Raw genomic sequence first — 14832 nt, 5'->3', positions numbered from 1 at the left:
CATTACAGAGGATCAAGGTCGTGAGATCAACGGTACGTACAAGAATATGTACATTCAGTGCACACATGCCGACAACGAAAGCGTCCAAGGATCCCAGGTTTCTTTATACACTTCTTCTTCTTCTTGGACCTTTCAGTAGGTGCTGATTTGGCCACGTGAACACGAATCCACTTAGCGATGTCTTTCTCTCACTCACTCAAACAAAAACGCACACATTTTCAGAGAAACGTTTCTGAGCTCTTCCCTTTACAAACAAACTATACACTCATGTCCTTGACAGAAACCTGACAAAAGTCTCTCAAGCTGTGTAATAAGAAGCTCTCATTCAGTGTGTTGGTCAGTGTATGTCCTCTTACAATGTACTAAACAAAATCCACGGTTCTGATTCCAATTTTAACCGATTCATGAGCCACAGGGGTCATGGACTTCTCTCAGCCCATAAAACATTGTTTCCAACTCACCTCAAAACCACTTGTTTGTGGTGGAAACGTGTACTCAGTATGTAGCTTGGATGAAAACCAGAACATGGTGTCTGTCCTTGCCTTTTTAGTGGCGCATCCAAAACTGACTGACAGTTGGACGGAAGGAGGTCAAGTGCAGATGAGAAGGTGTCGACAAAGAGAAAGGGATTAAGAAACGAAACATAAAGGAGCGAAAAAATATTAAAATAAAGAGACCAGTGAGGGAGACTGTGCCCGTGTCCATCTTTGTCCGATGGTGATTGGCTCTTATTGATTCTGTCTGCTTCTCTGTCTCCACTGTCGAGCAGAAGGAAAAAGATGTGAGAGGGATATGTGATATAATATTCTATAGGCTACAACATGTGCTGAGGGATATTCAGTTGGTAATGTAAGCAATAACATATAAAACAATGTATGTCATGTAAGAATAAATACCAATTTAAATAAATAAATTGGCAGGATGATTCGTCACCGGCCTCTAGACCTCATGTAGTGAAGTGTGGAAGGAAGACATCAGGAAAGCATCATATAGTGTCCCTACATTTCTCAGTGAAAAAATAGAGAGAGGTTTATTGCACGAGGCAGTGAGAGGGCAAAGCTGTGCCAGTCCAAATACAGCTAAAGTTTCCAGAGTTTCTTGCAGTGGCAGATACTGGAAGGTGTTTAAGGCTGATGGAAAAACCTTTACAACATGTAGTCCCCCTTGGAAAGGAACAAAATAAAAACGTCAGCCTAAAAGAGCAGAAATATTAATTTCAACAGGAAACGGCCAAGTCTGAAGGACATTTGGTGCCAACATTGAGACACACTTGCACCGACAATACCATGCTATGAGATCATCCCGACCAATGACTCATTTTTATGGTAGTTATACCAAGGTATGCAAATGTATTTTGCAGTATTATATAAATATTGGAAATGATCTTTTTGTAACCACTTCTGAATGATCACAACAGTCGGTATAATAATGCCAGCTGCTAATGAAGGACGGGGGGAGGGAGCGAGGCAGATGTTGGTCTAATTGAAAGAATTAAAGGGAGAGAGGAAGGAGGAGAAATGAGGCAGTTTATTTCTCTTTTACTCTCCTTTCTTCTCTCTTTTATATTTCAGTCAGTGATTTTGTGATGTCTGGCTTTGTGGTTTTGGCTCTGCTCTGTTCTCTTGTCCCGGTGGATACAGACAAGGTCACAGAATAAAGAAAGGGGTACTTGTGGCCTGACTACATCTGATGATGATATGCAGTCTGCTCATAGCAAATTAGGACTTTACCTCATATTACAAATCCTGAAAGTGGCTATGGAAGAAGAAAGTTGAAGCCACAGTTAAAGTATGTCAAGGGTGAAACTGTTTCTACAACAGATATTTGAGTTATGAATCACTTAAACTATTAAAAAAAAAAAATATTCAAATTATTCTGCTTGACTTGGGTTCTGATTTCTTCTGAAAGGTCGAATCAGTTTAAATTCTACTTTTTGTTTGTCTTTAACGTGTCTGCATGCCGGTTTAATATACAACTGTAATTGGACGCCCATGTGGTTCTGATTTGGTGTCCGCACAAACAAACGTGTTTGCGTGTTTGTAGACACGCATGGTCCACACGTACTCGGTCACCAGTTTTTGGTTGCAGTCAGATTGTGCCATGTGGATGATAAAAGTATAATTCCGGCTCTAGTGGGACAGTTTCCGCCACTTTCTTTGCTGCGTGTAATTAACAGGGCGTCAGACATTGTAGAGAGTTGTACATTGAGAGAGATAGTGCTAGTAGTGTGAGCTAGTGATGAACATATTCATAGTCATTTCCCAGTTGCTTGAGAGATATGCTAGTTTACTCTACTGTTGCATGTAATTATAGAAAACTTAGTTTGACCCATTCCTTCTACAACATAGTCAGATATTGAGTTGTTGTTGTTGTTGTTGTTGAGTTGAGTGCATCTGGTGTAGTGTAGCATTGTGTTGGTGCACGTGAACTCTGTTTGCTGTCTCCATTGACCTCTGAAAAACGGATGCATACAAACCGCCGAATTATAACAACAAATCGGCGATGCCAAATTGACCCGTGTGTGGGTGAATTTTCTTTTCCGTTATCGGACTCCAGGGAGGCTGCAGCCAGGGTCAGCAGTGGCACCGCAGCCCTGGAGCTGGTGGAGAATATGACCTGCTGAAGGAGACTTTCATCAGGGCAGATGTACGCCAATAGATCATCTGGGTAGAAAGACAGTTTTACAGGTCATAAAAACAACTGCCACCCTGGCGAGTCCAACTAGTGGGCTGTAGGTTTCTGTAGCCCGTGCACTTTCCTTTTCTGCAGTTAGATTATGTTTCGTCTCAAATGAGGTTGGTTTGCAATCGCGGTGGGTAGATGTGTAGAAAAACACTTTACACCAATTATGCAGAAAACCTTAAGCATAATATATCGCTAGTGGTGAAAGGCAAGAAGAGGGCAAGAGGAAGGGATGGTTTGGGAGGAAGGAAGGATAGAATTAACAATGGAAACGATGGGTTGAATATAATTAGACTCTGGCACAGATGTGGAGGGGTGGGGATCTGGGATGAACAAGGTTGAGGAGGAGAGACGCGAGGACGCGCAGACAGTCGCGATGTATGGATGCGCAGAAAGACAGAGAGATCAAATTAAGAGACGGATATAAATATACAGTAGAGACAGCCAGAAAGACAGATGGATCGAGCGATGCCGGACAGAAGACATGAATGAAATGGCGTACAACATGATAAAGAGATAATTGGGTGGAATAGGTTGCCCGCCAGAGGAGAAACAGGAGGGGTAAAACAGATGGATAGAAGCAGCCCAAATGAAAAGATCATGTGACACGGTTGAACGGCAGGATGGATGAGAGAGGAGTGAGGGATGACAGAGGGGCGGAGTGAAAGAGGGGGAAGAACAGAAGGGAAAAGTAAACCGCAGAATGAGTCAGGGAATTATCCTTGTCTGGTCCTGTTAACTTGACACGGGCCACGCCTGGGGGGGTCGACGGACAGAGTGCAAGAAAAACCGAGGGAAGGCGAGAAAAAGAAAGTGTAAGAGAAGACGGGGAAGGACAAAGAAAAGAGCCCAAGTGGCATGGGAAGGAAAGATTTAATGAGACACAATCCAAGTGTTACACTGGAAGACACAGACGGAGACAAGGGAGCAACGTGGGGGACCTAAGACAAGTCCACCATCACGAGCGACAAAGAAAAAGGGAAAGACTGAAAGTGAGCGAAAGAAACAGAGGTTCGTAGAATCCAACCATGTCTGAGCCCAGTGCTATGCACTAAGTAAACACTGTCTCTGTGTTTTGTTTAGCATTAGCAGTCTGGAAGAAGGGAGGGCCCAGCTCCAAGCCTGGTGCTCATTTTACCACAGGCCTCTATGTGTTCCTTTGTACGTGCCATCTTTTTGATTGCATGAGGCTGAGCACTGCAAAGGGCCTATCTTATCTGCCCCCAATTTGGAAATGCATTGTAAAACTGACTCAAAGCACATGGCTAGGCCCTTCGCAGCACAATATCCTACCGCCATTAAACTGATACTGTCCAGGATGGTGTAAGTTTTCAACAGACGGAGCACAGCGATCCTGGCACTGTCCGTTGGGTTACTGTGGTTGAACAGCGGAGAGCCAGGGACGGGCGCCAGACTCTGGGATGTTTCTGAGCGATCCCTGCCTTGGTTATCTTGTGAAGAAATGTAGCAGTCAGGGCGAGACCGACACACTCAAGTCAAACTAATGCTGGTGAAAGGGTAAAAAGAAACACATTTAGAATTTGGCTAATATCTAAAAGATAGTTGTATTTCTTTCTTGCATTGTTTGCGTCCATTGTGTAGTCTTCCCCTTTACTGCCCTTGCTGATGCACTGATGCGTTGCTTGGCCCGTTACCACCACCTGTAGATTATGTAACCCTTTGCAGGAATGTGTGTTGCCTCACCCAAGACTGAGGACCCACACGGTTAAAAACAAAAGCACTATTACACGCAATCATAAAGAGGTGAAACACTTCCCTTGATACCTTTATGTTTGTGCTATAAACGAGAGGAGCTGGACAAAGAAGGCTGCACCATATACACGTAGAAGCAGGTATGTGTGCTCTGCATGGAAACAAACAAACAGAAACATTAGACTATATAAGCTATAGACTCACACACATCCGCCCGAATGACATCTGGACAGGAGGTACGACCCACTGTGAATCGGAAAACAGGGTTAGAAAATAGAGGGCAAGGAGAAGACGGAGGAACACGACAGAGGAGGGAGGATCTCAGTAGGGTAGACAGAAAGATGCAGGGGTTGAAACCAGAAGGGCTGATAATGGAAAACATGCAATAAATGTGGAGATGAGGGAGATGAGGGAGTGTGAGATATGTAGATAGAAAGAAGAGGAGGGGGAGAGAGACTGACAAGTCTTTCACTGTGCCCTGTGTGTGTGTGTGTGTGTGTGTGTGTGTGTGTGTGTGTGTGTGTGTGTGTGTGCGCGCGCGTGTGTGTTGGGGGCGGATGAAATGTGCTTGGAGTGTGTGTTTGTTGTGTATTAATGTGCTGCCCTTTACTAAATGCCATACTAATCTCCCATCGGGTCAAAGACGGCCCATCCACTGTTATTCATCAGCAAGTGACGGAGGGAGGGATGCAGGGATGGATGGGTACACGAGAGGAGAAAAGGATGATAAAGAACGTCGGAGGCAACGGGTGGAGGAGTGGAGAGAAAGGACATAGAGAAAAGTAGGGTGAGGAGGGATGATGATGGATGTTCTTTGGACAGAGGGAGATGAAAAGGGGATACAGTACAGAGAGGGTGGTTGGAAAGTCTGGAGAGAGGAAGAGATGATTTCAGAAAAGAGAGAATTCAGGAGAAACGGATGCTTTACTGTAAGAGTTTCACCATATTAATCAGCATGGGAGTTTATGTACAAATGAAATACTGATACAAACACAGATTAACAAAAGAAAAAATATCAAAGAATAATATTAGTATTATATTTATTTTAATTTTGAATGCCAGCTGTATTTGTGAAGAACTTCACTCTCACATTTGTGATGCCAGAGCAGCAGTTATTTTTATGGAATATGTTTGATGCCAAATATCACAGTTGTCTGCTGTGGTTCGGCTGAACGTGACTGGGTTGTTTCGCTGGTGGGAAGCCAGTGAGGGATCGTGCCCTGAAACAAACTGGTCCTCACTAACCAGGATATGATGCTGGTTCACTGGCCTGTGCTGAGAGGGGTGAAGTGTTAGTGGTGGTGTGCACCTCCACGTCAGCTACGACCTCCTCATTTGGACAAGAGCGTCAAAAACAAATAGGAAATAGGAAAACAATTTAAAAGTTTCAGTAGTTTTGCCGAGTTGGTATATTGCTTTCGATCTGTCCACCCTACACTCCACACACACTAAAGGATTAACCCAGCTGTATTGTCTCCCTGTGTGTGTGTGTGGCATCATCTGAAATAATTTGATTATAAGGCGATGGAAGTCATGTAAATCTTTGCAGTCATAATCCATTCATACTTTGATTGTCGCAATGAATCCAGTTTCTATTTGAACACTGAGGATTTTGTATCTAGCTGTAAATGCCTGTGGTTAAAACAAACACACTCCTTCAACTTTATAGGTTTAAAACTTTCAGGGGGAATTTAAACATTCTAATATTGAAACGCTATAGGCCTAAAACAACGAGCGCTTATTCCTGAAACCCGACATCAAAACACTACGAATCCATTCCTGAGAAGTACAAATTTTATTCGAAGCGGCCGCTCTGGTTTAATGAACGCTGAAAAAAAAAAAAAAAAAAAATAGAGGGAAAGAAAACAGTGAAGGCGCACGCTGTTCGGTAGCTGCCGTCTCAACAGCGACTAATTGAGGTTACCACGGCAATATGAGACTGGGATTCCTGTCTGCTGAACATCATTTTAATCAGTTTGGTCTGTTATACACACAAACACGCCTGTGTGCACATACACACACACACACACACACATCATGGAGGCACACACACGACACACGCAGATGCAGAGAAAGGTAAATATATACAAAACTGACTAAATCATACACGTATGTTGTATAAAGACTCTCTTTACATGTACATGCTTTTATAATGACAAAACCACACACTCACAAACACACGAGGTTCACTGTCAGATACAGTCACGTATGCACGTACACACAGGCCACAGTTGTGGTTTCTAAAACGTTGTAAGTAAATGATAGCGGTGCCTAATTAGATTTAACAGTGTAAGTGGATCTGCACAGTTGTTACTTATCCCCCAAAAATTCCCCCCTGTTTGAGATAAAGTCAATGACCTGTAATTACTTCTGGGTTTGTATTTGAGCCATTTATATGAAAGAAAGAAAAAAGTCCAGGTTTTGGTTTTACAAAGTTGTTTTTGTTGCCAAATTTATTTGTGTGTGTGTGTGTGTGTGTGTGTGTGTGTGTGTGTGCTCATTGAGGGTGTATTTGATTCTGGACTGACAGGAAATTGTCGTCCCTTGTGGGTTTGACCAAACGCAGAGCGAGTGGAGGAGAGAGGCAATTGAAATCTGCTACGGCTGCATGTTTGTTTTTATTGAAATTCCATAATGGGCTGTTTTTTGACTAACCCACGGCCAACTCAGCCAACTTCAAAGAACCTGAGACACACACACACACACACACAAACACACACACACTGTTTGTGTTCTTTAAAAAAAATGGAAATGCTTCATGCAAAGTAGTGTATACAAACAGACCGGTGTCGGTCAGGTTCAGGAAAACATACCGACCACAAACTGTTCATTAGTCATCTACTGCCACCTAGTGGAGCTTTGGTCTCACAGCAGGTTCCATGTGTGTATCTAATAATACATTTCGTTTATAGACCGCTTTTCATTGCTAAAATGTGTGCGTGTGTGTGTGTGCACGAGTTCAAACCTGTGCAAAATTCAATTTGAGAACATCTTCAGCTGTGTGAGCTGCTTGTTTTATTTAACTTTCCAGACACTTGGACACATTTTTAAAGAGGATGAAAGCGAAGAACCTTTTAAAGGAGGAAATGGAGTAGAAATAACTTTTGGATTGGTGTTGGGGAGGGAAAGGAGGGGAGAGCAGAGAAGAGAAAAGAGGAGGAATCAGAGAGGAAAAATACGATAAGCAGGAATTAGGGAAATAGGAGAAGGATAGGAGATATATGGAAAAAAGAAAAAGGAAAGCAAGAGAGAGAATACCAATTAAAGATAGTGAGGTAGAGAACTAATCTTTCAGGCTCGCAGACCATCATTTTTGCGTCGTTGCAGCAGGGCCCGTTTGAGATCATTATTAAATTACATGGCTCCTAATGGAAACCATGTTTGTGTCTATGTTGGGTCTACCATGAAGCAGCAGCTCTTATTTTAGAAACCACCAGCTAAATGTCCACAAGAACAATGCGTTGTTCTTTTTTTTTGCAATTCCTGATGACATAAATGGCTTTGTTATTCACTATGCCAGTGACAGCAGGAGCATGTTTTAAATTTCTTCAAATTTGAAAGGTCAACGACCACTCTGACTTCACAAAACACTATTATTTGAGTCTGGACAGACATGGACATAAACTGAGACGGGACACAATGGTGGAGACACACAACTGCAAGGTGGAGATTCTGGTCTGTCCAAGCAATGCATCAATCCCAATGTAAGAATTGCAAGTTCAGATCATAAAGTAGCTCCAAAGACTTGATTCTAAACTTTTATCCATTTTTTTGTCGGGAAAATGAAAAGAGACGATACTAAGTAAATCAATAATTCATAAAAATGCATGATTCTTTGTAATACCAATATAAATGTTCTTCTGTAAACCCCACCAATACCAAATAGTACAAATATATACAGTCAGATTCTGCCTCGTTCTGTTCCATTTCTTCTGCCCCGTCTCTCCACCTTCTTATTGTTCCCCTTCCGTAGACGGCCACACTGGCCCGCCTCCAGAACTCACAATCCTGCTCCATTGGCTGTTAATGTAACATCACTGTAACCTGAACTCTCCATAAACAGCTGTCAGTCCACGCCGACTTGAGGCTCCTGAGCTAATTTAGCCAAAGAGCGTCTGCAGACAAAGGGATGCATTGTCTTTATGTTTAGCTGTGGGAGTCTGGAGCAGACCACCAACGGAAAGAGTGGCTTCACTTGTTCTTTTGTGTTTTTTGATGTGCTGCTTGTTTTCTCCGGGTCTGGGGGATGGAGGAACATGGGTGAACGGAGGCGCAGTCAACTTCACCACCCCACCATCTACCTCTCTTTCCCACTCTCGCTCCCTCTCCCTCTTTTGGCTGAGCCAAACCACTGTCTCTATAGCTGTCTGTCTCCCCTCCAGCAAAAACCACTTAGTGGGAAATCGCAGACACACACTCTCATACACAAACACACACACACACACACACACACACTTTGTTCCCGGGGTCAGACGTGGTGCAAAAGGTCACGATCCTGGTTCATTGCAGGCTCCTCTTCAGTGGAAACAACTATTTCCTCCCAAACAAATATCAGGAGTCCATTAACAAAGCTTCTCTCTACGACATAAGGGTCTAAACTAACTGACCGCTTAGTCCCACCCCGAGGCACAAACCCATCAGAAGAAACAAGCTTGTGTGCTCTGTGGGATCCATCTGGGCCTCAAACAACCCTGTTAGGAAACAATGGCCTAGATCAAGGGCACATTTTAATCTCTCCCTTAAGAACACATAAAATCAGTCTGTTTTATATGTGAGAATAATATTTTAACATGGATTTCAATCTTTTTTTTCCCCCATTTATTTTTGGTTGATTTACAAACACAACAAAACAAAGTGGGAAAAAAAAGTTTGACTTTGGTGTCTGGTTTTCATCTGGCATTTTCAATACGCCCGATCGTGATTTTTCTTCGCTAACTGTAATTCATAGTGATGGGAACCCGTTCTGAAACCCTCTCTTTCTCCTTTTTCTCTTTGTGTGCACATGTTTGTTGCAGCGTGGAGTCGGTGAACGACGGGCTTTTCCACACAGTCGAGCTGCTGATTCAGAACCGCTCGCTGAGCCTGGTGGTGGATAACGGAGCCCCCAAGAGCCTGGGCAAGCTGGCACGCCAGCCGTCTGTCGACCACAACACTCAGCTGTACATAGGAGGTACGTGCACGCACACACGCGCACACACACTGAACCATTTGCTGTACATGAATGTACAATTTTGTAGACGATATACAGATTTACTTTTTAGCCTTACATTTGGCTGCTCTTTGATTCTTTTTTCGTGGTTGTAAACACGTCGGTCATGCATGACTCCCTCTAAATACAGTCGCCCACAACATGAAAATACACACACACACACACACACACACACACACACACACACACACACACACACACACACACACTAACACACTAAATCTCAGCAAGGGATGTGGAGAGGAGATGGAGAGAGAGTTTTTGTTTGACTTTTCTCGTCCCCTCAAGTACTAGAAAGAAACTGTGTTATTGTGCAATAGTTAATAGGATGCGGTATTCTTGCGGTATTGTCAATTGTGAATGAAACTAGAGATACTGTAAGTGAAGAATATTCACCAAGCAATCCTCCGTTCACTGTACTTCCTTTTTTCTCCGGTTCCTAAACTTCTTCCCTTCTCTTTGATCACATGTTGTCCTCTATCTCAACTCCAATTCTGTCTGTATTCTAATTGTTCTTTTCCCACATCTTCCTGCCTGGTTCTTCATTCCCCAGGCGTACCATCACAAGTGGTGGCCACAGGCCTACGGCCAGGCCCCGATCGCTCTCCTCAGGCTTTTTACGGCTGCATCCACAATGTCCGGATCAATGGGGAGCCTCAAGATCTGAGTTACAGAGCCACGGGAGGCGGGCGACCACAGGGACTCGAGGGCAAGGTGATCAAATGACGGATGACTTCCACCAATAGAGAGTATATAAAATGTAAAATTGGACGTAGTCACCGGGTCCGGAAAGTGAAGCCAATGGTGGGCTAGTTTCTATAGAAGTCTATGAGAAAACGACTCTACTTCTCACTTGATTTATAACGATAAACATTTTCCTGAGCATATCAGCAAATTTATGTTTGCAAGAGAGAGGCATTCAACAAAGATGTCAAGTGGGGAAGTCCAAAACATCTTGATGTGGAGAGATGCTGTCAAAGGCTTTTCTGACCCAGACTCATGAAACAGCCTGGGAACAGTGCACAGATATTCCTTTACAACGCTTCTGGACAAGCCACGCCCTTCTAACCATATCAGAGAAGGTCACGGCCGTCAATTAGCGTCAGTTGAAAAGAACAGATGTGTTATTGAGTAACTATAGTCAGTCTGGACTAACAGTGAATGTAACATCCATGCAAAATCAAAATGATTGTATCTATTTGTGTTAAAAGGCCTTTGACTGAGATTTCACTGAAAGTGTTTTCTCCCTTTCTTGTTGTGTTACCAGGGTGATGGCATTCTTGCAGGCTGTCATACCTGCAGTGTGTGTGCACAGGGTGTGTGCAGGGAGGGAGGAGAGATGGGGGTGACATGCGAGTGTCCTCCGGGACGTAGCGGGGCGCTGTGCGACCAGACGACAACGCCAAACTCCTGTCAGAACAGCAGGTAGGCAGACGCAACAGTGACTGAGCAGAAATTGCTGGCAGTCCAAACACACACACACACCATAACCCTGTCTTCTAACATGTCTTCCCTCCTCTTCCTCATACTCCAGATGTGCTCACGGCGTGTGTGTGCCGAAGGGTCAGTCCTACAGCTGTCAGTGTGTTGAAGGTTACCAGGGTCAGTACTGTGATCGACGGCAGGAGCCTCCGGCCTGCAGGGGGCACCGCTGCGGACACGGGGAGTGTCGCGTGTCAGAGAGCGGCGAGCCGGTCTGCCACTGTCAGCCCGGGTTCACGGGACCAACCTGTGACACAGGTACGATTGGAATGAACTAAAAAGAAAAGATAGAAGTCCGGATTTGATATCAGTGTTGACATTAGCTAATAAGCGTCTCTCCTTCTCCACCAACCAGAGCTGACGTGTCCAGGTGAGATGGTGAGGGAGCAGCTGAAGCGCCACCACCCCATGAGAACATGCGCGTCCACCAGCAAGATTCCCCGCATGGACTGTTCCCGATCCTGCCAGGCTGCGGCGCCCCCTGGTGTTTGCTGTGGCGTCACCAAGAGCAGAAGGAGGAAGGTGGTTTTCCGCTGCACTGATGGCACCTCGTACTCCGAGGAGATGGAGACTGCTCTGGAATGTGGCTGCGCCAGGTGCCCGTTGTAACGGCACAGCAGCTTGTTCGCTTGGTTTCGCAACGCCCACCGCTGCCATTTTGTGAATTCTACACGTCAACGAGGCTGTCGCTCTGAGATCTTTCCACATCGACGAGCAACATGTGATTTTTTTTTTTCTCCCACATTCACTTTGACCGCTGCCAAGAGGAACCACAAACAAGAACAAAAATAGGACATGTGTGCGTGTTTTTGACAGAGAGAAAATATATTGTAAGATATAAGTGAGAAGAAACATAGAACTTATTTTTATTATGGATTTTGTTTCTAAAAGATGATAAAAGGACTGATGAGCTGTTTTTCTTAATATGTTGATTATATAATGTGTTACATAGTATAAAAAGTTATTTTCTACCTTGTAAGAAGAAAAAGTACACCACAAGATAGATTAACATTCCTTAAAAGTATATGAATTTATATGTTTGTATAAATCTATATAAATATATACCCTAACCCAATGAATTTTATATTTTCGAAGTGTATTTGCATGATGTTAATGTGAGTGCTGATGTGTGGGAGGCTTTGGACACTGAGAGAAGAGCTCTGTTAAGGAAAATGACGGCCGTCTTGTTGCCCTCTCTCCCTCGGAGGCGGAAAGGGAACTGTATGTGCCTGGCTAACCTGCTTCACTATATAATGGACATCATCCTCACATGTGAGTTTTTTGAGAAAACATAAAAGACTCTTTTCCACGGAGATGATTTAACAGTTTGTTGTATTGTCGTGTTATTCTGTAGTTTGTGCTTGCACACCAGACTTGGAGCCATGTGAGGTTTGACATGAAAATCTGCAAGACATTTGCAATGTCATTCGTGAATCGGGGGTTTCCCATTCAAATCACCATGCTGAGATTCAAAATTCGTGAAAACAGGAAGCAATCTTTAATGGAACCACCTATTCAGATAACAAACAAGTTCATTTTTTAGTTTCACTGCGCTCTACGTTCAAATATTTAAAAGTGTGTAACCTGTTACCGCCCCCAACATGATGTCACAGTGCGCTGACTCACCACTTCCACATCACTGCACCAATGTGAGATGTTGAACCACTGGAGGAAAACACAGCAAAGACCCCATTCAGTTTGTTAAACAGCTGCTCAACATGAGCTGGTTTTCAATGAAGCCATTACACCAAAGTCAACTCTATATGTCAAAAATGACCTACCCATATGTGCCTATATGACCTACTTTTGAAATACAAACATGTTGCTGCAATTTTGACAACTTCTGCCATTGAATGTTTGGTCTTTTGTGATGAATGTTAGCGTGTGGCAGTTGACACACAGTCAAAACTCAGTCGCGGCCTTCTTTAAATGATCCCTCTCTGACGATCAGGTCACGTGTGCAGGTCCTATGAACTGCATTGAAATCCCAAAGCAAACAAAGTAGTTGGGCCAAAAATAAGAAAAGCCTTTATCATGCCTCTGTCGCATTGGTGTGAATTATAGGTTGTAGAAATCATTTCTTGACTCGTGGTGAATGTGAAATTACAGCATCAACAAAAAAAACATTTCTTTATTTTTCTCATGCAGTTTTCATGAGTGATGCATTCAGTGTGTTTTATATACGATACGATAATATGATGCAGATTATTTGGTGAACCATGATGTGCTTTAAGGTGCCTTCAGAAAAGTTTATATTTCCATTTAAGCTTTTTGATAATATGTTGAGGATTTAAATTTTCCACATTGACAGTTTGGGGTGGAGGTTAAAAAACAGTTTTAGCTCCAGTCTGTGCAGCAAACCTCCAGAATGACGACTCAGTTGCCTGCTATGTGGAAGAAGTTTATGAAACTGTGTCACATGGAATAAAAAAATAAATCAGATTTGGACCAAGGTACAACAGAAGAGCTGAAAAGAACTTCAACATCAGCACGGTTTTTAACTTCCCAATAAATGACTAACACGATTACAAGCATAGCAAAATACTCTAATGTAACTACTACTGTATTGTTTAGTTTATATATAGTTGCTTTGTTTACAACATGTGCAAAGTATTTGTCACACTTTTACAGTTAATTTGCAGCTGTGTTATTCTGAGGTTTGAGACAAATCCAGTGTCATGGTTTTCCACACCTTCGGTTCCTTCTATCCAGTCCTTCCCTTCCCCATGTTGTCCATAATGTTTCCTCTATTTGCTCCAGCTATTCATTTTCACCATCTCCTAGCCTTTTTTTCTCATTCTTTCCTTCTATTCCTGTTCTAAAAACCATAATGACCTTTCACCTGTTGCCACTCTTTCTTTGTCCTTTTCATCCCTTCATTCTCCTGATCCTCGAGGTCTCGTTCTTCAATGTTAACAGAATAAAACACCTCAGTTATTACAGAATAACTGTAAAGTCAAATCATTTCAGTTTTCCAAGTCCTATAAGAAACATGACTATGTGAGTGATTAATTGATACTTATGTTGAATGTTGAAATTAAACTACCATTGAAACTATGTCCTTCTTTCATGTCTGCGTTCTTGAGAAATTACAATTTTGACTGCAAATCTTAATTTGCTAAAACAAAATCATAATCTGTCGCGGTTAAGTTGGTCTAGGACCAGATTGTTTTGTCTCATATTGAGCACAGCCCTGGTGTATTTCTCTCTCTCTCTCTATATATATATATATATTTTATTATTATTTTTTTTTTTTGTCAAAGCAGGTTGCAAAACCAGGCCTTATCCAAATATTTGTGTAACATAAGATGTAATAATGTGATATGTTTCTACTCATCATCAAAACATCCTACAACAAAAATGCTCAATGAAAAACTGAAGGTGACTTTTTTTGCTCTGTTGATGTGTTTTGATTAACATATTTTTACATTTAAGCAAAACCTTCACAACATATTTTTTTTCTCTCAAACCAATTAATACCCAGCTACGCAGCTAGGATCATTTAAAACTGCTTCCGGTTTATTTACTCAAAAAACATTTTATTTCCTCATTCTGGCTTTTTATGAGTAAAATTCAAGACATTTCCTGACGCAGGTGAGAAACTGTGATGGGAAGATGTGAAATTATCCACTGTGTGTGTGCGACAAGAAGAGAAAAGAGTCATATACGTTTTAAATTGATCCTTTTAATTTGTATTATAACAGAAATATTTACACTTCAATGAGCAGTGGTGGAAAATAACAAAG

General features: G+C 42.5%; 1 protein-coding gene across 2 annotated transcripts in view; it reads left to right on the top strand.

Moving 5' to 3' along the window:
• Window positions 1-14143, top strand: part of slit3 (slit homolog 3 (Drosophila)) — a 217608-nt gene extending 203465 nt beyond the window's left edge. For both annotated transcript variants that reach the window (XM_035650188.2, XM_035650189.2), the window contains 5 exons: window positions 9411-9565; window positions 10158-10318; window positions 10872-11029; window positions 11139-11344; window positions 11442-14143. In XM_035650188.2, coding sequence (XP_035506081.2) covers window positions 9411-9565; window positions 10158-10318; window positions 10872-11029; window positions 11139-11344; window positions 11442-11695 — 934 coding nt within the window. In that variant the 3' untranslated portion in view covers window positions 11696-14143. The remainder of the gene's footprint in view (window positions 1-9410; window positions 9566-10157; window positions 10319-10871; window positions 11030-11138; window positions 11345-11441) is intronic.
• The last annotated feature ends 689 nt before the right edge of the window (window positions 14144-14832 follow it).

This window comes from Scophthalmus maximus, chromosome 9 (genome assembly GCF_022379125.1).
Source record: "Scophthalmus maximus strain ysfricsl-2021 chromosome 9, ASM2237912v1, whole genome shotgun sequence".
NCBI lineage: Eukaryota > Metazoa > Chordata > Actinopteri > Pleuronectiformes > Scophthalmidae > Scophthalmus > Scophthalmus maximus.
This window is presented reverse-complemented; position numbering and strand designations above follow the sequence as displayed.